The sequence below is a fragment of the Dryas octopetala genome, chromosome 9, assembly GCF_963921425.1.
Source record: "Dryas octopetala chromosome 9, drDryOcto1.1, whole genome shotgun sequence".
Classification (NCBI taxonomy): Eukaryota; Viridiplantae; Streptophyta; class Magnoliopsida; order Rosales; family Rosaceae; genus Dryas; species Dryas octopetala.
The window spans coordinates 15,546,427-15,573,854 of record NC_141374.1 but is presented as its reverse complement, the minus strand read 5'-3'; the positions used below and the strand labels follow the sequence as shown (position 1 = coordinate 15,573,854).

The 27,428-nt window shown below is 36.5% G+C and overlaps 4 protein-coding genes and 1 pseudogene across 5 annotated transcripts; 1 reads left to right on the top strand and 4 right to left on the bottom strand.

The window, feature by feature from the left end:
• Positions 1 to 1,441: 1,441 nt before the first annotated feature.
• Positions 1,442 to 7,008, top strand: TAR2 (tryptophan aminotransferase related 2). Its single transcript, XM_086257313.1, has 6 exons — positions 1,442 to 1,537; positions 1,661 to 2,722; positions 4,280 to 4,583; positions 5,771 to 6,051; positions 6,176 to 6,480; positions 6,577 to 7,008. The coding sequence occupies exons 2-6, from the start codon at positions 2,430 to 2,432 to the stop codon at positions 6,762 to 6,764; spliced, it is 1,371 nt and encodes a 456-aa protein (XP_086113439.1). The 5' UTR covers positions 1,442 to 1,537; positions 1,661 to 2,429; the 3' UTR covers positions 6,765 to 7,008.
• Positions 7,009 to 8,861: 1,853 nt separating this feature from the next.
• Positions 8,862 to 12,388, bottom strand: LOC147274733 (AP-1 complex subunit mu-2-like). Of its 2 annotated transcripts, XM_086256741.1 has the most exons (12): positions 12,282 to 12,388; positions 11,914 to 12,137; positions 11,577 to 11,723; positions 11,391 to 11,453; positions 11,126 to 11,302; positions 10,936 to 11,039; positions 10,452 to 10,559; positions 10,195 to 10,291; positions 9,919 to 10,016; positions 9,522 to 9,663; positions 9,284 to 9,406; positions 8,862 to 9,193 (listed from the first exon to the last, which is right to left on the bottom strand). In XM_086256741.1, the coding sequence occupies exons 2-12, from the start codon at positions 12,040 to 12,042 to the stop codon at positions 9,095 to 9,097; spliced, it is 1,287 nt and encodes a 428-aa protein (XP_086112867.1). In that variant the 5' UTR covers positions 12,043 to 12,137; positions 12,282 to 12,388; the 3' UTR covers positions 8,862 to 9,094. The 2 variants fall into 2 exon arrangements, with proteins under 2 accessions (XP_086112867.1, XP_086112868.1); XM_086256742.1 differs by lacking the exon at positions 12,282 to 12,388 and having other exon boundaries at positions 11,914 to 12,252.
• Positions 12,389 to 13,189: 801 nt separating this feature from the next.
• LOC147274732 (lysM domain receptor-like kinase 3) lies at positions 13,190 to 16,748 on the bottom strand. The gene is made up of 10 exons (XM_086256148.1): positions 16,079 to 16,748; positions 15,061 to 15,246; positions 14,824 to 14,957; positions 14,627 to 14,716; positions 14,445 to 14,550; positions 14,169 to 14,320; positions 13,948 to 14,045; positions 13,684 to 13,822; positions 13,488 to 13,586; positions 13,190 to 13,381 (listed from the first exon to the last, which is right to left on the bottom strand). Exons 1-10 carry the CDS (start codon positions 16,746 to 16,748, stop codon positions 13,217 to 13,219), a joined length of 1,839 nt encoding a protein of 612 aa, XP_086112274.1. The 3' UTR covers positions 13,190 to 13,216.
• Positions 16,749 to 17,588: 840 nt separating this feature from the next.
• Positions 17,589 to 18,218, bottom strand: LOC147274731 (oleosin H2-like). Its single transcript, XM_086228359.1, has one exon. The coding sequence runs from the start codon at positions 18,216 to 18,218 to the stop codon at positions 17,589 to 17,591; it is 630 nt and encodes a 209-aa protein (XP_086084485.1).
• Positions 18,219 to 24,940: 6,722 nt separating this feature from the next.
• Positions 24,941 to 26,137, bottom strand: LOC147274730 (protein LATERAL ORGAN BOUNDARIES pseudogene; annotated as a pseudogene).
• Positions 26,138 to 27,428: the final 1,291 nt, after the last annotated feature.

The window sequence follows — 27,428 nt, the reverse complement described above, 5'->3', positions numbered from 1 at the left end:
CTGAATTAAATACATCTGAATTTCTATGGAATTTTTAAAATTATGCATTGAATACACCTAAATTTCTATAGACTTTTAAATTCTTTTAAAATTCATAGAATCCTAATTGAATACACCACCTTAGAGTTAATTACTTTAGCGGCCAAAATTAGAAACTAAACCTTAAATCATAAGTGATTAATGATAAGTGATTACCTGATTATGAAAAGAAAAAAAAAGTAAAAATGCAATCCAAAAGATGTAATTGTGTCACAATATGCATATATAAATGTAGTTAAATGTCACTAGTTGATTGTCGTTATAAGACCAAAAAAGAAGCAGGAAAAAATGGTAAGGGCTGAAAAATAAACACAAAAAAGACTCAAGAGGAGAAAACAATTGGAGAAAAGGTTGGGATTACTAGAGAACTCCAAAGTAGTCGGGGACTATAAATTAAAAGCCCTATAATTTTTTGGTTCATTTATATAAATTTGTTAAAGAAAATGCACAATTTTTTGCTACAGTCGGTTATAGAAATTGGCAAATATATTCCAGACTTGGTGTACTATTTCATTTATATAAGTTAGTTATAGTTCGTTATAGAAGATCTCATCATTGTCGTATAACTTTATTTTTTGGATTTGAATATGATCGCCAGTCCAAATGATTATGTTTTATTGATTTCATTTATAAATTAGTATAGACAAATAAACCATTAAAAGTTGTTTTGTTTGTTATAGAAGATATTATTATCATCGTATATTTTCTCTTTAGATTTGGATACGATCGTTAATTCAAATGATTACACAACATAATACGATGAAAACCAACTTTTTTCCTTTTGATGTTTGATAAAATAATCAACATACCTAGGAATTCATTTGTTTTTGTGTTCTTTTGGTAGTAGAAATATTAGACTCAGAAAAATGTTTTTTATAAGGGATGCCCTAATTCATTATATAGAAAATGGTACAACATGTTATACAATATAAGAATTTAAGAGTTTTCAGATAAATAACTGCTGTGAAACTTTTTTAGAGAATTGGACACAAAAGAAAAATATTAATAAAAAGAAATTTAATATAAAACATTGGGATAAAAGAAACAACATCAACAGAGACAAACATATAGAAAGATAAAACAACATCTCACTTATTAGAAAGATAAAATAAAACAAAAACAAGAAAAACAAGCACTAAAACGCAGAAAGTTTCATTTTCAAACGGAATTAGCAAAAACTCTTTTACGGACTAAAATATGGGTTTACCAAATTTCATCTGTCTCTCTGAGTAGTCACTATCCTCTTTCTTGTCTAGTTTCCAGTCCAAATCAAAACTCCATTTTGTTTACAACTCAAAAACAGCCATATATTTTTTTTTTTGGGGCCAAAAACAGCCATATTTATTAACTAAAAGAGATTGAAAAGCAAAGCTCAAAGCCTCAAAATCATATTAAAAAATAAAAAGCCACAAAAAAATAAAAAGGAAATAGAAAGAGAAGGGCAAGGAAAATTGGAAAAAGCAAACAGAGGGACGGAGACAGAGCATGTAGTAAGACTGTAAGAGCAGCTTTTCTATTTCGTTAACCCGTGCATCAATATCCCTGCCATATATTTATATAAATATGGAACAATGAATCTATTCTACTCTTTTATTGGGTTTTTATTTTTTTCGAGATCTAGCATCGGAAAGCTGCGATTTTCCTGGAAAATCGAACTGGGATTTCTTGATTCCTGAGGAAATCCCCGGTCGGAACAAGTGTTTTCAACTTTCCCTCCTTGCATTTTGACCTCTTCCCACCTCATCAATTTTGTTCCATTTTCGTTTTCTTTTTCCATTTTGGTGATTAATTTTTGGTATTTCTCTCAATCTCAAAACAGAGCTTTGAAAAATATGAACAAAATATTTGATATTCTACTATTATTAATTACTCTTTGTTTCTTTGCTATGTTTCTCTAATGCCTATCCGATTTAGTTGAACATTATTTTTAAACAATTTTGAACAAAGCCAGAGCAATTTACTACCCCTCTGAACCCACATGCACAGAGAGCTCTAGAAACCCTGAAATCTGGGATTTTTTTTTGCAGTCAAATCCAAAGACTCAAAACCGTCCCCAGATTTCCTCCAAGAATCCGTTTCAAAGTTTTGTCAAGATTGAATTGACTCATTTTGTCGAAATTGGACCGTCTGCCTTAGCATCCGTAATCCTCGCCACCAAAGCTTTGCATGCGTTATAGTTCGCCTCTTTGCCTTCCACTTGGAAATTGAAGTTTTTGTTTTCATCTTCTGGGTTTTGCTATAAATCACCCCTTCTGTTTTTGAGCTCCTCACACATTCACGCTGAAGCACTCAGCACACTCTACTCTCCCTCTCTCTCACTTTGCTTTCATTACTCTGTTTTCAGTACTCTATTTTCAATACTCTGTTTTCAATCCTCTGTTTTCAAAAAAATGACCAACTTTCTGAGAATTTTCACAATGAGAAACTTGCTTGTGCTCTCTCTGGCTCTTAATCTGAGCTTGATTATGAGAGTGGTGGTTTATGAGGAGGGTGAGAAGCAACAGGGCCCTCATGGGTTCTCTGTGGAAAAGCAGAGAGAACCATCAATGGCTGACGGTGGTGTTGAGAAGGACCCTCACGCAAGCAAGAGGACCCTTCTGCAACTGAATGATTCTTCTTCGGGTCAAAATGGCGTGGAAGAAGAAGAAGAAGAAGAAGAAGAGAGAGTTATCAACCTCGACCAGTGAGTTTCTACTTTCTTCTGCCTTTCAATTATATTATGATTATTATCAAATTCCTCCACTGACATTTATTCAATTATCACTAACCTACCCATGAGTTTTCTTGCTATATCATTTACCTCCCTGTGTCAGACTCTGAAGTCTGACCTTGCGATTTATCTTTGAGCACACTCCAAAGTTTTGGTCAAAGTCAGGGGCAAAATGGTCTTTTTGAATCCGAAGAAATGGGCATGGGGGAAGTGTTAGGCAACCGGTGATGGCATCTCATATGTAAAGGGAGGTCAAAATATTATGTCAGAAACCTCAGTTGACGTCAGTGATAGTTTGCAAAAAGACCCTTGAGTATTCACTCACTCTGTTCACTAAAAAAAATATTTCTTTGCTTTCTGTATTTGCTTGCGTAGTTTTATTTACTGTTGCAGGGATTCCCTCTAAAGTGGGCTTAGGGCTTACGTTAGCTAGGATAGAGAAAGGGCAGGCCCAGAGGCAGAGGGTCCATGTTTTGGTTGAATTTTCCATGGTGCATGTTTTGCTGGGTCACTGTTTTTGTTTTGTCATTTTCTTGTTCCCAAGTTACTGGGGTGGTGGTGGTGGTGGTGGTAGTGGTAGTAGGACTGGAGTCTAAACATGCACCATGGACGGTGGAAAATAGAAATTGACATTTTGACCAACCACAACATCATCATTCATTTTGTACCATAGTTGTGGACCTCAAACTACTAAAGAAATTTTGGCCAACAAATTAAACTGCTCAAAAATTTTACAGCTTGTGGCCAAGTTGCAAAAGTTGGAGCCCCCTAGGTGCATGTTGTTTTTGGTAAAATACCCAAAGTGCATGTTAGCACAAGGCACTATTAGGGCTTTAAAAAATTAAAAGTACATGCATGTTTGTGTGGGGTGCCATATGCCCCATTTTGTTTTTCTGCACAAAGACCCACCTTTGGCCTTTGGGAAAGTGTAAACAAGACTAAAGTGCGCAGTGGGTTGTAAACCTTTGGCCGCCCCAAAATGCAAATTAGCTTTTCAGCAATTGTGGATCTTACCACTCTGTGGGACCTATTAAAGATTCAACCCATCATGTAATTAGGTCTCTACCAATTGACATTACACTCTGGACACTGATATGATGTTAGATATGTGTACATCTAATCATTGATCTCTTTGAGAGGGACCCACCCCCATCATCCCCACCCTTCCTCCCATTTACTGTCTTCCCCATTCCTACTTCCCATGCTCCATGCAATTTAGAATCTGGTTTCTGTGTGACAGATTTTCATGTTTCCTCCTCTTTTTGAATCACATTTTTCACTTTTATACTACCTTTATATGTGACTGTCATTATGTTTTTTGTTTCACTTTTCACTTTCATTATATGCTTTTCTACCTTTTAACAAATGTGAAAGTGAATTGCATGCCAAACATATGCTATTTGGACCATATGAAGGAAGAGTTTTCAACTTTCCAAGAATCCCACATCAAAATTCCATCTTTATTCTATGTTTGTTCAACTATGTGTTTATATATGACATGTTACTGTGTTTGTGTTTTGGTGAATGCAGCGGCGACCCGACTATGTATGAAAAGTACTGGCAGCAGATGAGTGAGAGAACCACGATTGTGATCCCTGGATGGCAATCTATGAGCTATTTCTCAGATGTTAAAAGCCTTTGCTGGTTTTTGGAGCCAGAGTTTGCCAAACAAGTTGTCAGGCTACACAAGGTGGTGGGCAATGCTGTCACTGAAGGTCGCCACATTGTGGTTGGGACAGGTTCATCACAGCTATTTTTAGCTGCACTCTTTGCTCTTGCGCCTATAGATGGATCTGAGCCCATAAGCGTGGTGTCTGCATCCCCATACTACTCGGTGAGCTTGATATTTTGTGTTTGATTCTGTTTGCTGGTTGGTTCAATATAGAATGCTTTCAACTTCTAGAGCTTGAATTTTTTAATGGAACTCACCGACTCACTAGTATTGCTTGTTACTTGCTAGCAAATCCAGGCAAAGTCAAATGCATCAGTGACATATGGTTTATTCCCCTAATTCTATATTTGTTTATATCATCACTTAGCTTGGTGGACATGCTTTTGTGAAAGCTGTGACCACTTTACTTTAGAATTGCTTACCATAAGTACTATAAGATATTTGTGTGAAGTTGGCTGCTTTTCTCATTTGCTTGGCTTTTCATGCATAATAAAGAACATGATTTTGGTATAACAAAATTTGATTTTCATCTCATAGTGCAAAAACCATTGTAAGCCCATTTCTCAGACTTCTTTTTCTTTTTGACCTGGATAAGTACATATCAAAATGTAAAGACTTTTCTTGGAACAAAGTTTTTTAGCTACAATATCTTTTTCTCAGAAGAACAAAGGCAAAACCATTTAATAAATATGTCATTTATTTTGCCTGCCTTAATCTGGAACTTGACTTTGGAAACTCAATTATTTTTGGTTTTTGTCCCGGCCCCCTCCTTAATTTTCACTATTTCTTTTGTCCCACTGTCCTGAGTCCTCATTTATCCTCCTCTGCACAGTGATATACCACTGTGCATGCATGTGCCCAATTGGATAGATCAGATAAGTAACATGCCTATCTAGCTTTCTTACACACACACACACACGTGTGTGTATATTATAACTCAAAGGCTTATTCACGTCAATGTCCTCTAAAAGTAACTTCGATTTTCAATTTGCTCCCTGAAACTTTATTTCTCCCAGTTTTCCCCTCAAACTTTACAAAATATCATATTCCGTTAAGTCTGTCTATGAGTCCGTCAAAAAAGCCTACGTGGCGCTTATGTGGAAGGGGTAATAAACTGCCACGTCAGCTTATTTGACGGAGCTTGTAACGGACTTGACGGAATATGATATTTTGTAAAGTTTGGGAGGTAAAGTGGGAGGAATGAAGTTTCAAGGAATAAATTGAAAATCAAAGTTACTTTCAGGGGGCATTGGCGTGAATAAGCCTATATTCTCTTTACTTTCAAGTCAACCATATATCATGTCTAAGAAAATAATGATTTACCATGGATCTTCATAATTTCTTTGCAGTCTTACCCCTCCATGACTGACTACCAAAAATCAGGGCTGTATAAATGGGCTGGTGATGCTCGTAACTTCACCACTGAGGGTTCATACATTGAGATAGTCACCTCCCCCAACAACCCGGATGGGTGTGTCAGGTATTCGATGGTGAATCGAAGTGGAGGTATATCGATTCATGACTTGGCTTACTACTGGCCACAATATACCCCCATAACTTCACCATCAGACCATGACCTGACATTGTTCACCGTCTCCAAAGCCACGGGTCATGCTGGGACACGCATTGGGTAAGCTCTCTTCATTCAAAATAATCATTTGTCTTGGTTTGAATATATTTGCAGCATTTTTATTCCTGCAACACTCCTTTACTTGCTGTTTTACTAAATTGTTCTCTTCTGCATCTTCTTCCAGGTGGGCTCTAGTGAAAGATGCTGAAGTTGCGAAAAAAATGATAAAATTCATAGAGCTCAGCACCATTGGCGTGTCCAGGGATTCGCAACTCCGGGCTGCCAAGATTTTAGAAGCGATGAGCAACAGCAGTGAAAAACTTGGCAGCTCGGATTTTAGTGAATCCTTCTTTAGGATTAGCTACAACCTGATGGCAGAGAGGTGGCAGCTGCTTAGGGAAGCGGTGAACAAGGGCAGAATGTTTAGCCTGCCGGAATTTACGCCAGGATTCTGCCACTTCCTTCACCAGGTCTCGCATCCTCAACCTGGTAAGTGAAAAACCACCAAAATATTAATTAAGAGTAGCATAACTATGTGACATTTATTTGGAGTTTAATTGAAATTATTGTTTACCTGTTTTGCAGCTTTCGCATGGTTAAAATGTGAAGATGATGATGTGAAGGACTGCGAGAGCTTCCTCAGGGGGCACAAGATTTTGACCCGAGGGGGAAATAACTTTGGGGTTGGCCCAAAGTCTGTCCGAGTTAGCATGTTGGATCGGGACGAAATCTTCAACATATTTGTGAAGCGACTGTCCACGATCCATTCATAACAATGGATCATCACCCTCATGTGCTATCTTTGGCACCAGCAAGCTGCGGCCTAAGAAATATAGAAGAGGAATTAGGGGGAGTGTGATCTGGTAGTTTATATCTAGAATAGTTTTAGAAAGTAATATAGTATGTACTCTTCTCCATCTTATCTAAATGATATAATTTCCCAATGAAAGTAAGTTTACGAGGGTTCAAATCCAACTATCCCTCTCCACTTTACTATGAAATTTGCAGACACTTACGAAATTGCAAGCAGCAGCAATGATTTTCCCTTTATTCAGTCTAAGAATTCTTAAATATTCAAGATGTGCTTATTATTTTAAGAGATTGTAAAAAATACATACAAATCACATGCAACCAATCAATTGAATTTTCGTTTGTGGTGGAAAAAAGCAACAAGAAGTATACCTTAGATATTCTGTATTACATGAGCATTCCCCCATGCTCTAATCCATCCCATATTCCCATGCCACTTATTTTCACATTAATGGAGTAAATATTTTCTCCGAGTAACTTTCTTTCAAGTTTTCCTTTCCTTCCCCCTTTCCCCCTCTCCCTTTTTCTCCCCTTCCTCCTCCCCCTAAAACCCAAAAACAGGCTCTCCAATCCTAAAATGGCAACCATATATGAATTACTTCATGTTTTTGGATTAATGAGGGTTGGGAGGTATTTGTAGAAACTTTGGGCGATAAAACCGATGTGTTTGAAAACATATATATATAAACGTTTTGGCGGTTTTACGTGAACATAAAAGACAAGTATTACTCTATCTTCAGTTTCATGTGAACATACAAAGAACCTTGTAGGAAGTACAAACATCATCAGTTTCACATGAACATAAAGGAGATAGTTTCAGGTGAAGAATCTTATAGTAGGCACAAATATCACCAGCTTCAGGTGAACATAAAGAAGACAGTTTCATGTGAACTAGGGGTAGAGAGTCATTGGGACCAAAGATGGCCATGGTCCCTCCAATGCATCTTAGACATCCTGTTGGTGAGGAATACCACTAGATCAATAATTAGTTGGTGATGAACCATATAAGCGTTTGAGTACACATGCTTAATTCTTCCAATTTGTTTGATGAAAATAGACTATCATTATTGGAAATAAACACGAACATGGAATGACACGATGTCCAATACAGCACGAACACGACATGATTATTTATTCCGTCAGCACAAACGATACCTGGTCTAGGTATCTATTTAAAGAATTTAGCTGTTGTCACTTTTATTTACCAAAAATTTTATATACATTTTTTAAAAAATTGTATTGTTTTTCTTCTTTTTTGGGCAGGCATGTTACATCTAAATATCTAATTCAATTTCTTTTGATGGGTTTGAGCCTCCGTGAATCTTCCTCCTGTACCTTGGGGAGGTCTTTTGGTGTTATAACTGCTATGATGTAGCAAACCATTAACCTGCATATTTGTACAACCTGACAATTAGAATTTACTATTGTTGATCTGAGTTTAGAACTCTCTCTCTCTCTCTCTCTCTCTCTCTCTCTCTCTCTCTCTCTCTCTCTCTCTCTCTCTCTCTCTAACATATGGGCTTGAAATATCGGCCTATTAAGCTGGACTCTTATATGACTTGTATGTCCTCAACAAATTTGCGAACCAGACTTGGGCCTAAGAGACTAATGTGACCCGACTCATTTTGTATGATGGATGCTTCTTTTTACACCTACTATTTTTCTTTACAATATCTATTAAATACAATTTTTATTATCAAAATAACAATAACTATATGTAAATTACTCATAAGCCTATCTAACCTTTTTGCCCCAGCCCCACCTTTTTTCCAAGGCACTGGATCTAGCCATGACAAATCTGTCATGGCTTCGCACCATCATCAAGATTAGATAACTCATAATGCGACAGTAAAATTTCAACATATGTATATCTTATAATAGTAGTCATGCAAAACCATTTCAAAAAACAGACTTCACACGAAAGACAGATAAAAGTTTTATCATTTGTAACTAGAAAGCGTTTATCATTTATAATTCATGCACGACAACAATAAAGTACCGAGCCATACACTCCTATCCACCATTTCCGATAACCTACTTTCAGAAGGCAAGCTTGGGCCTGAAGTAAAATAATCTGCTGTTGATTATAACACAAGGTAAGAAACAAAACATAAAATTGATTGAAAAAACTTCTTTGGTAGCCATTTGCACGACTACAAACAATTTTTACATTCAAACAAAGATCAATGCGGCGTATTGGAAGCAAGATCACTGGAGAAGTATTGAAGGAAAATTCTCAGGAGGAATGTATTCTATTTACGTGATTGAAAGCAGCAAGACATGTAAGTTTCCTTTACATTAGTCTCAGTTCATATTCACCAGCCATTGTTATGTATCTCACCCATGGAAGAGCCTGGTATCCACTTTTCTCAATGATTTTTAGGTATCGGACCTACAAGAACCAAATGCCAAATAGGCACATTAATGTGAACCAATCACAGCTAGAGTCTCATTCAAGCAAATAATGACGTTCAGAACACACCTGAATGCCTGAGACAGTAAAATACGGTATCTCAAACCTCACACGGATAGGAGCTTTTCTTTCAGGAGCTCCATCTTCAGCAGTTATACTAGGAAGCGTAAATTCAGCCCTCAACATATACTCCTACACAATTTAATTTACAAACAAGATAAAAAAATATCTTGGGAAGGTCTCTGCAATCAATAATTTACCATATGGCATGTAAATAAAGCATATGGAGCCATAGACCAAGTCTCACCTTATTACCAGGAAAAGATTTTATTTTCCAGACCAGAGCATCATTCTCAGGAGCATATGCAGCAGATCCCATTGATGTCCGGACATTAGGCTTTGTAGCATCAGCAGGCACAGGAATATCTATTTCGACACTTGTAGCCGTGCTGTACCAAGTAACCGGAGCTTACAGTAAGAAATTCTGATAATGGCACTCATGAATGGACTGTTAATGAGTAAAAAAATTAAGTGGTTTCGTTAAGCTGTCAACAGTTGTAATTTAGAGCCTAAACCATTCTTTCTAATGGATTCAACATAAAACAAGAGTGAGGATACTACCCCAAAAAAGAAAGAACTATTGCAATCTATAGAAATCCTTAAAGTGAATTTTTACAATACAGAAGATGTATCAATGCTTTTACCTGCGCTCCTTAAACTGGCTCCTTGCTTTTACCATGATTTCAAAACGACTTTTAGAATGTTTTTCAACTTGTGCTTCCACCCAGATAAGAGGCTTTACCTAAACCAATTCAAAAAACAAATGGTCTTTCCTGCTTTATATTTTGTGCAAAAATAAACATAAATGTAAATCAAGGTTGGAGCTCCACCAACTGATTAATTTATGCTCCCTTTAGTTACGAAAAAAATTAACAAGAATTTATAAACATGGGGGAAAAAGTATATAACTTGAAATGAACCTGAGTGGCGTGTCTATATGTCATCAGATCAAATTCTCCATCAGGGGGTATGAAGGATATAGTCCGGTCATTTTCAAATCGAGACAAACGTACACACCTACAAAAAGTAAATAAGAAAGGCTGTTAGCATATGAAGCAGCAGTAGCATGATAAGATTTGTAACTTGGCTTATAAACATAATAGCATTCAATCATAATGAGGAAGAAAAAAATCTATGAAGCACCAGATATATGAATTAGCTACATAAGGCAACATACTGATGGAACTTAATATCATCCAGATCAATGGCTTTCCCTTTTGTTGTTCGACCTTGGGCCTCCAGAAGCAATCTATCATTTAGTCCAAGCTTACACTCGGGCATACCACTGCAACAAATTAAGCAAGTTTATCCGGTCAGTGTCTAAGATGAAGTTACTTTTATCAATGAAAGAGTAAACATCAAACCATCTAAGGTCAAAATCCAATTAAATTATCAAATATTAAGATAATAAATATTCATTTTCCAAGCTCAAATTAACATAACTAAGCTTAAATAATCGGGTGGGATCTAGGTTAATCAGTACCAGGCGCCTAACTCAAAAGTGAACATGCTAATAATCATACTGGAGTTGTATTCAAAAACTCATTTATCATAGGGTTGGTCGAAGCCCATTAATTAGGTGGGTAATTCCTTTGTAGCAAATGCAGTTGCTACTTCCTAGAATTTGTCTTAATACTAAATTCAAGAAGAGAAGTTATGACCTCAAATACGTTCTCATCTTTAGGGCCCCAACAACATCTGACCGTATTATTTGTCCGTTGCTGTTGACAAGTATATTGACACTTTCCACCACATCCAAAAACACCTGATAGAAAATGAACAGAGCGTCATGATGCAAAACCCCCCCGGTTTAATTAATCAACAACAATAATGCTAAGAGGATCAACCTACTTCGTTCTTCTTGTATCGTATCCCTTCACTGCGCCAAGACACTGCATTTGTGACGGCCATGGGAGGACGCTGTGTAACCTCCATCCTGTAGGCATCCGTTTTGATAAACTCACTAAGAATCTTCGCTTCAGTGTATTGTGGGAAACCAAAGTCCATAATTTCATCGAGTAACTCGTACTGTCAAAAGCACAAGGCCTTATTAGTATAACGTACCATCAAAGTTGTTTGTTTCTTATGCTAATAAAAGACCTTACAAGTTAATTACCACTACGACAAAGTTGTCTCTTAGAGATTCCTCTTCTAGCTCTTCAAAATAGTGCTTAAAGACCTGCATACCGAAGCAAGCGAATACAAAGACTTGAAAATCTTAATGTGGGCAATAATGGATGATGAATGGCAATGGTATTATGACAACTACAAGTATTCTACCCAAGAATTTGAGAGTGCGTACATCAATCACACGGTGCAGAAAGAGCAGTAAGCTAGCAGCATTGCAGTTCTGCCTTGATGCAGCCATCAAGTAGACATTGTTGTGCAGTATGAACATGTAGCTGACTCCATTGTCATAAACCACGGGATCTTGGGACTGTATTTCGCCCTGAAAAAGACACAATGGCCCAGTAAATGTAATTGACCCAGCTACTTTTTAGCGAAGCAACCTTAAATAGTATCAAAGAAAAGCTTGAAACTTGTTGATTCCAAATGGGGAATTGATGCAAACTTCATTGCCATTGAAGCATAAGATATTATCACACATATTACAAAAGCAGGAAAGAATGAAAGATTACCTCTTTCTCGATGAACTTGGTGAAGAATCGCTCGGCCTGAGCAGCAGAGACATCGCCACGGTAGTCGCGCCAAATCAACACTCTCCCTTTGATGTCCAACAGAAAAAGCGCCGAGGCGGCGCCGGCCATTTGAATCAAGGATCGAGATTTGGATCCAACAAATATCCAAATCTCTCTCTTGCTGTATCTCTCTCGCTCTGGTTTTGCTTTCTACGTCATAACAACTAAAAAAGAGCACTGAAATGAAATGGGTTTCTTCCGAGCTCGAATGCTAATGAATTTCAAGCAAAACTGAGCTGTTGATGATGATGATGATGATGATGATGATGATGAAATTCAATGAATTAAAATGCTGGGTCTTCTCGTACCTGTTGGGTCTGGCTGGGTGGATTCGAGTGTTGGCTTTGCGACGCACGTGCTGTCTCTCGTCAAATGATCACAATGGGTTGCAGTACTCCACACAACCACGAAATAGAGCCCAATCAAAATGTTTCTACTTTGCCTGCTATGGACCTGATTAGTGGGCTCATGCGGAGCCAGTGAAATTGGAGTAATTTTTTTACCAATCCTCCTATATTAATACATTTATACATGCTTTGGCCAAAAAAAAAAAAAACATTTATACATGCATATTTATTAAATTAATATTATATCTTAAAAGTATAAATCAGTCATCTAACTATATTATAACATATAAATTAATATATTACATTATGTAGTGGTGTTATAGTCACACTAAAAAAATTTGACAAAATTCTATATGATTTTTTTTTTTGATAAAAAGTGATGTTATTGCCATCCATCACCATTCACTTCTTTTCCCACCACCACTTACAAAAAAAAAATTTACTTAACACACCCATCACCTTAAAATTAGTATTCCTAAAATACTTCTAAACCAATTAATTAACCACAACTTTAATCTTTTAATTTCAAATGATCATCACCACAACGCCCCTAGCACCGCTCTATTGTTGGGGGCATTTTCCTTTACAACTGGGGCAACCTCCCTTTGCTAAGTGGTTGAATATATGGTCCTATATTTAAAAAAAAAAAAAAATTTTGTCATTTAAGTAATTTTATAAGAGAATAAAATTGTAATTAGCTTTAGTTTTGGTTAATGGAAGATGGGTTTCATATTCATAGTCTAGTGGGTGGCAACAGTGTCACTCACTGTGTGACAACATTTACTTACACATTTTTTCTTTTGGACTAAAGAATAGTAATTGCAATACATTGAAGATTTTGGGATGGTTAAACATGAAAGACTTGTAATTTTACATGAAAGATTTTGGCCTTTAGTTTATCTTCCAGTGAACAACCCACTGAAGACCTGACTCTTCCCTCCAAGTGATGCTTCCCAGTCAATTGAGGACATCAATATTTGAGAGAGTGTTTGGACAATTTCTCTCATCTCTGGTCGATTAACTGCCTCTTCCCTCGAACACCTCCTTGCTACTTCTGCCATCTGCCAAGTCCATGAGGTTTGTGACATGCATAAGTTCAACAGATTATATATTAAGTATAATATAAGTGCTAATAAATTAATTAAAATTTCAGTTTCAGCAGCAAACCTTGTAGACTTCTTCTATGGGGTAGCTTCCTCTCAGGTTACCATCTATTATAGCTTCCAAAGCAGTTTCTGGATCTTTTTCTTCAAACACTGCATATAGCTGCAGAAAAGAGAAAACTGTCCCTAATTGATCTTTTTCATGAGCATTAAGCAGCTTAGTACAGAATTGTTATTGAACTAATTTGTTGAGGGCTTACAACTGAAATGAGTGACTTCATCCTTGTTGGTTTTCTGTTGTCACAAACGATTGCACGCAGACCAGTTATCAGCTCTGCTACTACCACTCCGAATGCATAAACATCAGTTTTAGATGTCATTTGCAGCTCAAGCACAGATCTTGCAAAACAGTAGTGAATGGTAAATTCATAAGCTTACAAGTTACAACTAATTCAACCTCTATTTTCTTTGACAAGTACACAAGAAAACTAGTAATACTATGCATATATGAGCTTGAAACTTACTCAGGAGGAATGTAACCAGGTGTTCCAACCACGTGTGTTGCCACAATGTCTTCTTCATTTGACCTTTCCACTAGCCTTGCTAGCCCAAAATCTGCTACCTGTGTAACCAGCCATCACATAAATAAACATGAATGGTTTATAGAGAATATTGGGGTAATTGCAAACTGAATCACACACAAACTCACAATGTAGTCTTAGCTAGCAATTGTTAATGTGTGTACCTTTGCTCTGAGTCCTTGATCAAGCAGAATGTTACTGGTTTTTATATCACGGTGCACATATCGCGTCTTTGTGTGATCATGAATGTATTCAATTCCTCTTGCGGTATCCAATCCTATTTGTGCTCTTGCAGTCCATGAAAGAGGTTGATTACCTGCAGGTCCCTTCTAGTGCATGAGCCTCAAAAATACCCAATTGGCTAAATAGATGTATGCACATTAGAAATTGAGCATTAGTAAGTGGGATGTGTCATGTGTATCCATAGCATGAGTGTGTACCTTTCAGCAATGGGTCATGAAGATGGTCATTGAGGGATCCATTTTGAACAAACTCATATACCAAACACAGATGGTCATCTCCACTGGCATATCCCAGCAGCTCCACCTGAGAATAAGACTTGGTCACAACAAATTTCATCTCTTTCTATGCTTTTTCTTTCATAAATTTGTTTTCCTCTTACCACATTGTTATGATGTATCTTGCATAAAACCTTGAGCTCAGCAAAGAACTCTTTTGTTCTGCTAGACCTCATCTTCTTGATTGCAACTTCCTGTTTTTCAAACAAGGCATGCATGGTTGTAGACCTGAGTTTAAAGTAAATATAAATTGTTTGCTTAATTCATTGACAGAATTCAGGAATGGTATGGTTTATGATACCAGTTCTCCTATTATGCCAAAGTACACGCTTCCATATCCACCCTCCCCGATTTTCCTGGTTTCATCAAAGTTGCTTGTAGCCTTATTGATGTCCTCCATACTATATATAACTGCTCTTTCATTCTCAAAAGTTTCTGCAACAATCACAACTATATCACATTTCTTTTGTCTATAAATTAATTGATATAAGTGAACCCATTACTGGTTTATAAAGATGGAGTTGATAATTTGTCTTACCTTCAATTTGCTTTTTGAAAAACTGTTGCTTCATTGAGAAAGCTTTCTTTACAGGCTGCTGTAGATCTTCTTCTATGTTCTTCCTGTTTCTGTGTCTTATAAAAAGGAATACAACCAATGTGACCACTGAAAGCAAACCCACAGTTGACAATATGCTTATAATTATAGTCAATCTGCGTCTCTTTCCTGGTTTCAGTGAGAAAATTTGGTTAGTTTTATGGAACTTCAACTTCAGAACTCAGAAATAGGGATGGCCATTTTACCCGTGGGTTTGGATACCCGCGGGTACCTACTACTCTATTAGGGCAGTGTCTGTATGGGTAATTGGGTAATGGGACAGGTATGGTATACATGTTAATACCCGTATAAAAAATAGACGGGTATGGATAATACTCGTGGTTTATCTAAATTCTTTATTTTTATTTTTTTTTTTATCATTAAATTCAAGTATAATGAACCTAAAATTTAAATTTAAATTGCAATTGCAATTAAACTAATGAATGAAAAAAAATAGGAAAACAGAAAAAACATATGGAGCAATTAAACTGAAAAACGTAAATTAGTTGATCAATTTGTTTTTGGTCGAAAACTAATGGATCAATTAAACTGTTGCAATATTTGATATATTGCAAATGCACTTGCTATATATAATTGTAATTGTTCATAATAACATATAACTATGTACTGTAAGAGTGGAAAAAAAAAATTATGTTCTGCAAAAAATGATTTCTTAAAAAAAAAAAAAAAACTGAAATCAGGACCAAAAAAATAGGAATGGTGGGTTTTTGGGTTGGGTTCGGATAACTCATTACTTTGGTGGGGCGGGTAAGGGTAATACCCATTATACTATAGGTGGGTTACATGGGTATGAATTTGATAAATTTTTCACTTAAATAAGTTTGGTTTTATGGGTATCTGCTCGCTGGGTCAAATAGTCATCCCTAATCAGAAGAGGTAGTATACCAATCTTATAATGCAAACTAAACTTTATAGAATTTTGAGCAAAATAAAACACTACCTTGATTGTTGGCTCCAAGCCCATTCATCTCCATTGGCACAAACAATACCCAACCCACATCTATAAAACTTGGGTTATCAGTGAGATCCCGGTTCAAATTCACAATCTCACTCTCTTTTGCAGATAGGTGACCTTCAATTTCTGATAAAGTATCATGGTCTTGAACTGTGTATGTCACAACCTTCTGTGATTCTTTTCCAGCACATCCACAAAGAAGGTGAATTTTGGTCATATTGCCTACACCAAATGGCTCTTCTACTCCAACATCCAAAGCCTGCCCACTGTAAAACTCACTCACAACGTTCCTAATATTGTCCTCTGCTTTAACTCTGTAAAGGGTGTCATATAAATAAATTTGGGTGCCATTGATGTCTCTGCAAGTGCAAGGAACAGATACAAGATAGTCTTGTTGGTCAACATGGACTTTGGGTTCGATGCTTGATTCATTGACCGAGTACCAAGTGGCTATTTCCTTTATGTGATGGCCTTTAGAGACGTGATATAGATAGGAACTGCAGTTCTGAATGTGATCAGAATCAGAACAAGTAAAAGGGTACATGCGGGTTGACTTTATGCCAACACTGGAGGACACAACATTAGGATAGGCAGTGGTGAAGAGAACAAGAAGGAGAAGAAGATAATATTGAAGGCTTAAAGAAGCCATTTCCATGGTGAAATAATGATGATTGGCATACGGAAATAAAGATGAGTAAGAATAGCTAGCTTCTGGTTTTGGCATTACATGTTTGTTAGTTTGCTATGAAAAATTTATATTTGTGTTCCTCAAGAGGCCAAGATAATTATTATAATATGGACTAAATCAGCTTTAGATGATCTAACATATTAGAAGCTGCAGGTCCAGGGATATATGACAACATCTTCATGTGTATTTGGTGAACAGTAAAAGTCTGACCACATAGACTTGTGAAAGTCATTAAAAAAGGAGAGTCAAGTATTGTTTGTACCTTGTTTCCTCCGTCTGCAAGAACGAGACTGCCTTGTTTCTTTGTGCTTGCTATCTTATCCCTCGTCCGTTCCCTTTGTTTCCCAGTTTGCCTTTCTTATTCCTTTGAAAGCATGCAGTAGTTAAGGTGTCAATTACGCTTATGATCAACCATGCATTGAAGGCCAACCCCATTATGGACATTTCAATGCAGCTGCTTGTAAGATTTCATTTGCAAATTTTCATCCAATAACCCTCTTAGCCATAATGAAAAAAAGAGGTTATTTGAAGAAATTTCACATTTCATTTCCCATGATTCATTCATTCAGGCTTGTAATGTATGAGTTAAGCAAAGAACAACGACAATTTGATTGCTAAAATTTGTTCAACCGACAACATACAATAGACAGCCCTTTGATTGCTATCAAAGTTTCTACAACACCCATTTATTACAACATAAATAAATACATAAAAGAAAGAACAACGATCGACTTTAAACCAACTCCAAAACTTATGGACGACAGTTATGCAAAGTGCCCTCAAGGCAGTTACATCTATATGACCTATTCATGTCTTTATACCTTCATGGGCCCTTCCGCGTTTTTCGTTTACTTGGGCCCTGCCGGTTTCTCCTTCCTGGGCCTTGAGCTGGACATTCTGGCCCGTTTCCTTAGTCTTCTGGCTCAAGTCACCCGCAGTCTCCTTAGTCTTCTGGCCCAAGTCCCCCGCAGTCTCCTTAGTCTTCTGGCCCAAGTCCCTCACAGTCTCCTTAGCCTTGTGGCCCAAGTCACCCGCAGTCTCCTGCAGGCGGTGCTTGGCAAGCTCCATCTGCTCCGGGAAGCGAATCCGACCCAGATAGTTAGCCAACCAATGGAAAGACGAAAGCGCCGTGATCCCGAAAGCCCCCGAAGTCAAAATGCCGGTGACAGCCAGCCCTATAACCAAAGCCGCCGGGACCAAAACCGGGCTGAAGATAACAAACAGCGGGGCCGAAAGAGCGAGCACAATGATCGTCCCGACAAGTGTCAGACCAGCAAGGAAGAGCAGAGTGCCTCCAATGGGCACCAGAGTGGCCACCGCCACAACTTGCGAGGCAGAGGGACCATTTTGAGGAAGGAAGCTTTTCGAACCCTCATTTGGGTAGTTTTGCTGTTGTTCTTGATGTTGTTGTTGTTGGTAGTGGTGGAGGTCAGCCATTGTTGAAGATGCTTTGTTTCTGGCTTTGCTTGGTTTGCTGATTATATTGATGAGAGTGGCGGTGAGGTGAGGCCGTTTAAAGAGGAGGGGGGAGGGGACACGTGGAGCGCTGGGACAGATGTTGATACGTGGTGAGAGGTGCGTTTGCATGGGGTTAGAAGGGTGTTCATTGTCATCAATTTTTATGTTTTGTTGGGTTGTGTACGTGTTTTGTAAATTGTGATGGGTTGGGTTGGGTTTGGTGCAAATGGCAGAGTGCATTTCTGGAACTTGCGTGCTTCCAGCTTCGTACGTATATCCATTTATCCATTCATCCAATATGATAAATATTCATAATTACCATGTTTTGCAATCAATGGTTTTACCAAGGAGGTCTCCATTACTGAGTACCAACTGAATTATACCTATAGTAATACGCTATAATAAGGATTATCATACGCATTTTGAGTTAAAAGAGGAGAATAGAACTAAAGTAGAAAAAACAAAGCGCGCATAAAAATTAAAAAGAATGAAATAATGGACAGTTGGATAAGGACTAGACCCAGAAGGCCAGAGGCCCAGAACTGAACAAGGAAAAGGAACAATTTGGGTCGCATTCTTCCTAAAGCTTTAGCTCGGCCCATGTGATCAGTATTGGGCTGCATTTGGCAATATGTCCAATTCTAACTTATGGGAACCCAAACAGATATTGGTTGGGCCTGCGTTTGCTTACGCTGCCATCGATGTCAGCTCAATAGCTGTTGGCAAAGGCTAGCTATTGACTAATAATCTAAGGGCTCAAGTCAAAGTTGTGGCATGCATATATATTCGAATGGAACACTTTGTGCACATATGATAAGAGCGAGTATTATTCCTAATTCCCCTCAGAACAATAAAATTATAAAGGGGTCAGCACTACTACACGATATGTTATATACTTTGGAATAACGCAAATATACTTATATATATTCCTCACAAAGATATCTATCGGCTAGGATTCTTAATGGTTTAATATCTTGGTAAAATATATAGAATTAATTTGACTTAATAAATGATTGCTCAAAGGCAGAATATGTACCAAGAGAAAGTGCAATTCCTTAACCCATAATCGAGCGATCTAGTGTTTGTTTATAGTCGCATTGATGACCACCATCATGGCTACCATCATTGGTATCTCAAACAAGAACCACTTTTCAGCATATAATATCAAGACCAGCATCGTAGAGGGAATAATATAAAGAAGCATATGTTATTAATTCAGTGGTTGTTAGCCACATATATACCCCTTTTTTAGAACTCGTGCACGTGGCGCCAAGTGATAAATCACTACATGACTATTAATATATTATTAATTTAGAATGAGAATGTTGCTTTGTCAAGAGAAGTTAGCAACAAAAAAAATTTATATTGTCAAATTATGAATTTGAATGAAACTTCTACAATTTAGCCATTTCATAATATGTATATATTTTTTTGACCTATAAATGTTCACGGGTTCATCTTTTCACTATTAAAGAAAATATTTTCTATCTTGTTTATATGCTATATATATAAATATTGTACTAAAGACGTAGGCACTCACATTTGAATCATTGATTGTATTGAGCTTTGCCTACATATGTAGTCCAAATATCAGATTGTCTACAAAAGAAGATTAATATTGCTCCATATCCTAAATATATATATGTGCTTCTTCAAGTTTATTATTTTTTTATATTACTATAATTCGTTAGATTCAGGTCATGATGCATTCGCGGCGCTAAATCTGTTTGATGTCTTATCATTGCCAATCGATTGTTAGATTGCATGTATTTGGATCTGACCTTTTCTTTGATAATTCAATTAGTTTGTTTTTTTTTGTAACTCAAACCCATTTTGTGCTTCCTCGTTAGATATGTTCATAAAGATTGGATATGGTTCTGTTCTGACCGAAGCATGCATCCAATAATTGAACTAGTGGAGAATTTAGAAAGTGATTCAAGCAATTGATTAGTGATGGAAGTTTACAAAATTAGGTAAAGGATGAGTCGATCGAATGCTTACCGAGAAAGGGAAAGAAAGGAAAAGCATGCAAATATATGTTTATTTATTTAATATTTTATTTGCAAAGATGGTCATTGTATAAAAACTTAAAAAAATAGATGATTTCGAGAACTATAATGCAAAATAAATTCTACAAGCTAGTGATACCTTACTATGTCTAAAATGAGATATTACCTCAACGAAAAGAATATATATACATAAATGCTCTAAACCTAACTAGTTAGCAAGTTAATACAAAACTAATCACCCTATTGGGCCCACCGTAATCTTAAAATCTGAATCACCTATTTTTTAGGCCCTACTTAAAAGATCATCTCTGTAAAAAATATCTAAAATCGAAAACTTGTAGCGAGTGTGAATACAAATTACAAATGTTGAGTAGCTGGCTCTAGTTCAGTAAAACATAGGTCTCACAAGTGTATACAGCATGTCTTATTTTTCATCAGTACGCAATGAGAGATGGAGATGGAATATATATACTCATTGTACCTAAATTTAAGTCATTAAGCACCAATAAAACATTTTAAAATTAATTATATAAAATACAAACAAAATAATTAAATACACGTACTCAAGGAGAAATTGATGTGGTACAAATAGAATGGGCTGAGATTGTTAAGATGCAATTATTCAAGACTCTATATATGGAATAGTTTCTCATGGATCCCATTTTTGATGGGAGTTAATAGCTAAGTGCTCAAATTAACGTTTTTTGCTAGCTTTAATAGTTTCTCATTGAAATAATTGTATGATATATATTGCTTATAAAGTAGTTTGCACTCTATCATACAATTATCAATTATGGAATATGTGAGCAATATAGCTTCTTGATCATGAGATAGATTTTGATCGATCATGAACTTTTTTTGGGAGATAATAGATGATCATACTCTATCATGAACTCCTGTTGGAAGATATATATATATATACAAGAATGCTCTAAAACTAATTGGTTAGTAAGTTACTACAAAGCTAACCACCTTGTTGGGCCCACCGCACAATGTAATCTTAAAATCCGAACTGTCTATTTTTTAGGCACTACTTCAAAGATCATCCTTGTAAAAAATCTTCAAAATCGGAAGTCATTTAGTCATTTGATTATAACAACAACTATTTATATGCTTTTATCAAAAATATTGATCGTCAATTTATTTGATCTCAATTAGATGACTAAATGATTTCCGATTTAGTTGATTTTTTGCAATAATGATATTTGAAGTATGATCTAAATAATTGATAGTTTGGATTATGAGTTATGTGGTACTCCTAAAAGTATGGTTAGTTTCGTATTAACTTGCTAATCAGTTAGTTTTAGAGCACTTATATATATATATAGTTTCTTTTTAAATGTAAATTAAGGAATTTTAATGTAAATTAATGTATATATATATATGGTACTTTAACTTTAATTTCTTATGATATATGATTTATTTACGTTGGATATTAACTTGTATTTGAGATTTTACTATCCATTCCTTATCGAAATGGCGAGCCGGGTAAACAACCAATAGTTTTGACATTGCATTCAAGGTTTTCTGAAGGAAAATCGCTTGCGGGGGAGTACCCCATGCGCCCCCCTTTCCCTAGCTGTAAATTATTACTAAAATGTTTAATACAAAGAGGACAATAAAATGTGTGCTGAGAGACGATTTTTTAAAATTAAATAATTTCTTTTTTCAGTTTTTAATACTTTCAAGACACCTTTTCAATTAAAACTGTCCTTGTTGATAACTATTTAAGATATTTATTTTTTATAAACTGTCCTCCATACAAGTTTCAAGGACGGTTTTAACTTAAAGAATGCCTTGTATAACATTTCTTAAGGACCGTTTATGTGAAAAATGCGTCATCTATGCCACCTTTTAAGGACGTATAATTAAATTGTTTTTTTGGTATTTTGGCGTTAATTAGAGGACGCTTAATCTAATTCTTAAGGATGCTTAAAAAATGTCTTTTTTGGTAAGAGGAATAGAGGACGTTTAAAAAGCGTCTTTTATGATCATAAAGACGCTTTTTAGTTGTCCTCTATTAGATAATTTGTAGTAGTGCAAACTAGCCCAAACCCTCCTCCATCCCTCCACAAACCGAGCACCCTCCACCCACCTCCCTCCCCATTTCTGGCCATCAGCCAGAAACCCCTTCCCTCATATTAGAGAAATGTATAATTTCTCTGTTAATCCCTGATCAATGAACTTACAAAACTTTTTAAATTGTATCTGATTAAATTTAGATATTGTTGGAATCAAAGAAAGATATTTAAAATGGCTCGTACGTATGTTTTGACTTGTAATAAATGTATCTCTTGTGTTAGATTACCTAATGAGAGAAATATAAGCCGGAGTAGATGTATATATATGAGAAACAATTTTTTTCTGCTGTTAATTAAGGTGGTGGAGCATAGAGAATTTATGGTGGGGGCACAAAATAGGAGCCCCACGTCCTGTTGTCTTGTTTGTCCTTTGTAATAAACATATATCTTGAGTCTCCTGCCATATATTATTTTTCACCAGCTCTTTCCTAACCTTGCTTCTTTTTCACGTCTTTGCAGAGAAGAAGATTGATGTGTTGATGGATTCTGAATTAGTAATTATTGCATTGCAACCCCCCTCTCCTCCAAATGAAAAGAAGCCAAGACTTCAGAAAGCCATACTTCTGTTCTTGCTTCCCCACTCACAGGGGCAGAGGGCCCCTTTGCTTCAAGTCACAGCTAGCTAGTTGACAGTACAAATAATATCATATTTATTGATATTTGGAAAAGTTAAAAGTGTATATATATACAAGGGAAAATATAAAGATATGGTGTGGAATGGGATATTGAGAAGATTGGATTTGGTGCACCAAAAATTCCAAGGAAGAAAAGGGTGAGAGGCGCGCTTTTGGGGCTTAATTTGGTGATCTCGAGGTGGTTGGCTCATCGGACAGATTGGAGGACAATGGAGGGGACTCTCACTGGAACCACTGCTGACCCAGATCCACACACGATTCTGATTCTCTCTCTCTCTCTCTCTCTCTCTGTTCGTGTGTGTGCGTGTGAGAATTGAGAGACAGGCAGAGACAGTTTTAACTATTCTTGATTTGTATGAGTGTAATATCTTTGTTGTGAGACAGATTGAGAGGGCTGACAAAAGTGATCAACAGAAAAATATATGAATGTATGAGAGAGATGGAATGTAAAGAATTAGACAGTAGTCGAAGAATATAAGGAAATTCAAATCAAAGTCACCTCTCTCTCTCTCTCTCTCTCTCTCTCTCTCTCTCTCTCTCTCTCTCTCTCTCTCTCTATCTTAGACACAATCTAATCATGTACTTTAATTTTACGTTTAAGTAACCAGCTTAAAAATGTTCTTATTATTGCCTGCACCCCTTAATTTATAATTTGCTCTGAAAAAGAAGAGAGAATGTATATATATGCTGCTCGCTGACCTTGAAAATATGGATTTGTTTGCTTAAGGATAATAATGAAACCTAACCCTAATTTTTCCTTTTCTGGGTTCATTTTATATATTGGCTAGTGTCATTTGCATTATTGTTCCTTTGAAGGGTTTATATAAAATTACACATTTTTTTTCTTTCTTAATTTATAGAATGGCTTTAAATTGATACAAAATTAAGAGAGAGATAGAGAATGAGGAAGTTACTATGTGTTGAGACTGTAATATATCCATATACTGTGATGTTGACCAAAAAAAGACTAATATATCCAGGTTTCACAGTTTTGTCTAGAAAGGTTTGGGGCTGGGAATGTAAAAAACAGAAACATCTCTTACGTACAATGAACAACTACTATATACTGCTTTATGTAATTATCGGATCCAATGAGGGAGATACACTGTGAATCTGTAGTATATATAGGTATGTACTGTTTCAGATATCGATCTCTGCGCGCGACTATAGAATTTAATAATGGGAGGTGGAGCTGTGTGTCACATAAAAATGAACTGAAATTTGAAAGCTACTGATTCACACTATCAAGTAGATGATAAACACTACAATTCAAACAAGTTAGAATATATATGCAACCACAAAAGGTTGAAACATACACTGTTCCTCCTTCGATCTGCTATCTAGCTAGCTATAACATTTCAAATTGAAATTACCCTATTTTATATTTGTTATTTAAATGGGCCGGTACGTTTCTCTTAATTAATAATTTGTGGGGTTTCCTATAATTAATGTATAAAAGTTGATGAAATACATATTTGTATGAAATCAAGAAGTACGTTTCAATAAGCTAGCTTCGCCACACATACCACTAATGAAACTTAATTCATTAAATTGTGAAAAGAATATATATATATATATCAGAAGTGATCTCTCGCTTACCAGAGAGCAGAAAATTCCACGCTCACCTAATCACCTAATAATTATAGAACGGAAAATTCTATGATCGGGACCGCCTATTTATATATGATTAGGTATGTTAACTTTTTATATATTGAAAACCAGCTGCTTTCAATCAGCAGCTCATCAAATTCTTTAAATTTAACATGCAAATTAAGTGGTCCTCAACAACAACAGCAACATGCAATTAAAGCAGAAACAATTCAGATACTGGTGGTGAGAATAAATATAGGTTAAAAGAGGACTAGCTATAAGCCCTATACTTAGGCTCAAGAATCCTCTTTAGACTTTAGTCTTTATGACGAACAAGGTAAATATTGATATTGTTTAAATATATAAATATAAGTTTTAATTGTTGTGCAAGCATAAATGATATATCAACAATATTAATGACAGAATGCATGTGAACCCCTGAAGGCGCATGCGCATATCTTCAGAGTTGCTGCGGTATTAGTATTTAGTACTAATGACAGAATAAGAGATCTACTGTTCTAGTAGACAGCCTGACTCTACTTATTTATATATGCTCCATGAGCCTTATTTAGGTCCCAAATCCCACGCTAGCTAGCTATAACACGTACAGTGACACTCAATACTTAATTTTTGGTTTTAGAAGAATTAAGATATAATTTAGCTTAGCATGAGGCCCTCCAAATTATACTTATATTTGGGAACAATATATGAAACTAGCTAGCTAGCTAATAGAAGATCGAGTACTTACTACACGTGAGGCTAGCTAGCTAGCTAGAGATCCTTGATGACTACTCTACTAAACATATATAAAACCACACCGGACTGACACCACCACCAATTGAGAAACCCTAGCTAGCTTGCAATTGTGAAAGGGTACATTAATTGAATTACCTTTGTGATCAATTCATCGATCACATTCTTCCATCTCCTCCTCCTCCAGAACGGTTGTGATCATTCCATGGAAAATAAGGAACTGAGAAGCCTGCATCAGGTGGTGGAGTAGTACTAGTAGTAGTACTCGTCATGATTTGTTGATAATACTCTCCTCCTCCTCCTCCTCCTCCTCCTCCTCCTTCTCCTTCATGACCAATTGATGTCCTTCTAGTACCAAACTGAAACTGATCAACTGACCTCCGGCGCGCCATTGGGTGAGCCACATGAACAACCGCGGGAGGCGGAGCAGGGGGCAAGACAGTGGTTGCAGTTGTTAATTCATTGCAGGCATAGCGGATGAGATCCGCATTGGCAGCATCGAGTTCCTTCTGGAGCCTCTGGACCTGTCTCTGGAGGAATGAAATGGCTCCAACGCAGCCGTACACGGGATCCCTGACACGTGCCTCCGCCTCATAGGCCAAGGAGTTGACAGCGTCCTCCCGCTGGTGAGGGAGGAGCTCGTTGAGGAGCTTGGTGACGTTGCTGGCGCCGAAGATCTTGTGGACGTTGGCGAACTTCTGGGGCTCCTCCGGCGGGAAGTAAGGTGCGAAAATGCAGCCTGGCATGCATTTCCTCCTCAGGAACTTGCACGCAGCGCAGGGACAGTTGTAGGCCACCGAGCTTGAGGATGAAGCCATATATGCTCCAACCCACCAACGTAATCTAAAATAATTAAACATCAAGCATTTCAAACATTTCTTTCTTCTTCTTTTTATCATTTTTTTAATTCACAAAACCAAAATTCACTTCAAACTATTTCGATCTCAAATTCTTCTTTTTTACTTAGTTTCTACTGCATGTTCTTCTAGTACTTTTGCATATATTTCATTTGATTCGTGATGAAATTAGATCAGAACAACCACACACACATGTATATATGCTTATAATTACTATAGAGTTTAATTAAACACTAATTGAAAAAAATTCCATCTCATGATCAATCCAACCACTTCTTTCCGCACGCATATATATATATATATCTCTCTCTCTCTCTCTCTCGTATATACATATATACATATATTCATAATTTATGCATGTGATCAGCTCTTGAATCGAATTTGAAAATTCTTGCTCTCATCTTTTAATTCTTTCTCCAATTTATTCTTTTAATATTAAAAAGGCAGTTTAATTAATTCTTACATGTGCGCTATTAATTAATTCTCACAGCTGCCTGGATCGATCGTTTCCCTGCAGGTCAGGTCTTGTGCATGTTTCCTTAATTCTGGTTTCCAATTTTGTCTTTTCTTAATTGTATCCACTCTCTTTCTCTTTCTCTTTCTCTCTCCCATCACCCACTCAGCCACTCAGAAGAATTGATCAATGCATGAGCAAATTAATAGCAATTACATGTATATATATTGGATCATCATATATAATATATATATATCATCCTTTTCAAGGGATCGATCTGATGATGACTAGTGCAACTCACCCATTATAGATATGTTTACTCATTTTTGTTAATTAGGGTCCATGAACATGGAATTAAGGCCTAATTTAAACTTTCAATTACAACAAGCTGGGATCTAGCTAGATATCATTTGAGATTTTAAAGGAAAAAGAAACAGAGAGAGAATTATAATGGATTTTAACATATAATTAGAAAGGGTCGACAAGCCACACAATATGTTTAATTACCTTGTTTAGGATCTATGTTTTCTGTGATGAAATGAATAGAAAAAAAAGGGAAATTATATACCTTTTACCTTGGTGTGGAGCTCTTGCAAGTTGAGAGCTAGAGGTAGCTCTTCTTAATTTGTTCCTTGAAAGATATATATGTAGTAATACTACTAGCTAGCCTTAGCCAATGAAAATTGAGGGTGAACTTCACTGATTTGTAACTAGAGGAGATATATCCTCAAAGAGGAAACCCTAATTGGAGGGAGAAGGGAGAGAGAAGAGAGACTAGTTGTGAGAGAGGGAGATCGAGAGAGATTAGCT

Coding starts and splice junctions, on each gene's coding strand:
- TAR2 (XM_086257313.1), top strand. CDS start 2,430: ATGACCAACTTTCTGAGAATTTTCACAATGAGAAACTTGCTTGTGCTC. Junction 2,723..4,279: donor AGAGTTATCAACCTCGACCA/GTGAGTTTCTAC, acceptor TGGTGAATGCAG/CGGCGACCCGACTATGTATG. Junction 6,481..6,576: donor GGTCTCGCATCCTCAACCTG/GTAAGTGAAAAA, acceptor CCTGTTTTGCAG/CTTTCGCATGGTTAAAATGT.
- LOC147274733 (XM_086256741.1), bottom strand. CDS start 12,042: ATGGCCGGCGCCGCCTCGGCGCTTTTTCTGTTGGACATCAAAGGGAGA. Junction 11,303..11,390: donor GAGACAACTTTGTCGTAGTG/GTAATTAACTTG, acceptor TGCTTTTGACAG/TACGAGTTACTCGATGAAAT. Junction 10,017..10,194: donor CATATAGACACGCCACTCAG/GTTCATTTCAAG, acceptor GAATTGGTTTAG/GTAAAGCCTCTTATCTGGGT.
- LOC147274732 (XM_086256148.1), bottom strand. CDS start 16,748: ATGGAAATGGCTTCTTTAAGCCTTCAATATTATCTTCTTCTCCTTCTT. Junction 15,247..16,078: donor GCTTGGAGCCAACAATCAAG/GTAGTGTTTTAT, acceptor CACTGAAACCAG/GAAAGAGACGCAGATTGACT. Junction 14,551..14,626: donor AGATACATCATAACAATGTG/GTAAGAGGAAAA, acceptor TCTTATTCTCAG/GTGGAGCTGCTGGGATATGC.
- LOC147274731 (XM_086228359.1), bottom strand. CDS start 18,218: ATGGCTGACCTCCACCACTACCAACAACAACAACATCAAGAACAACAG.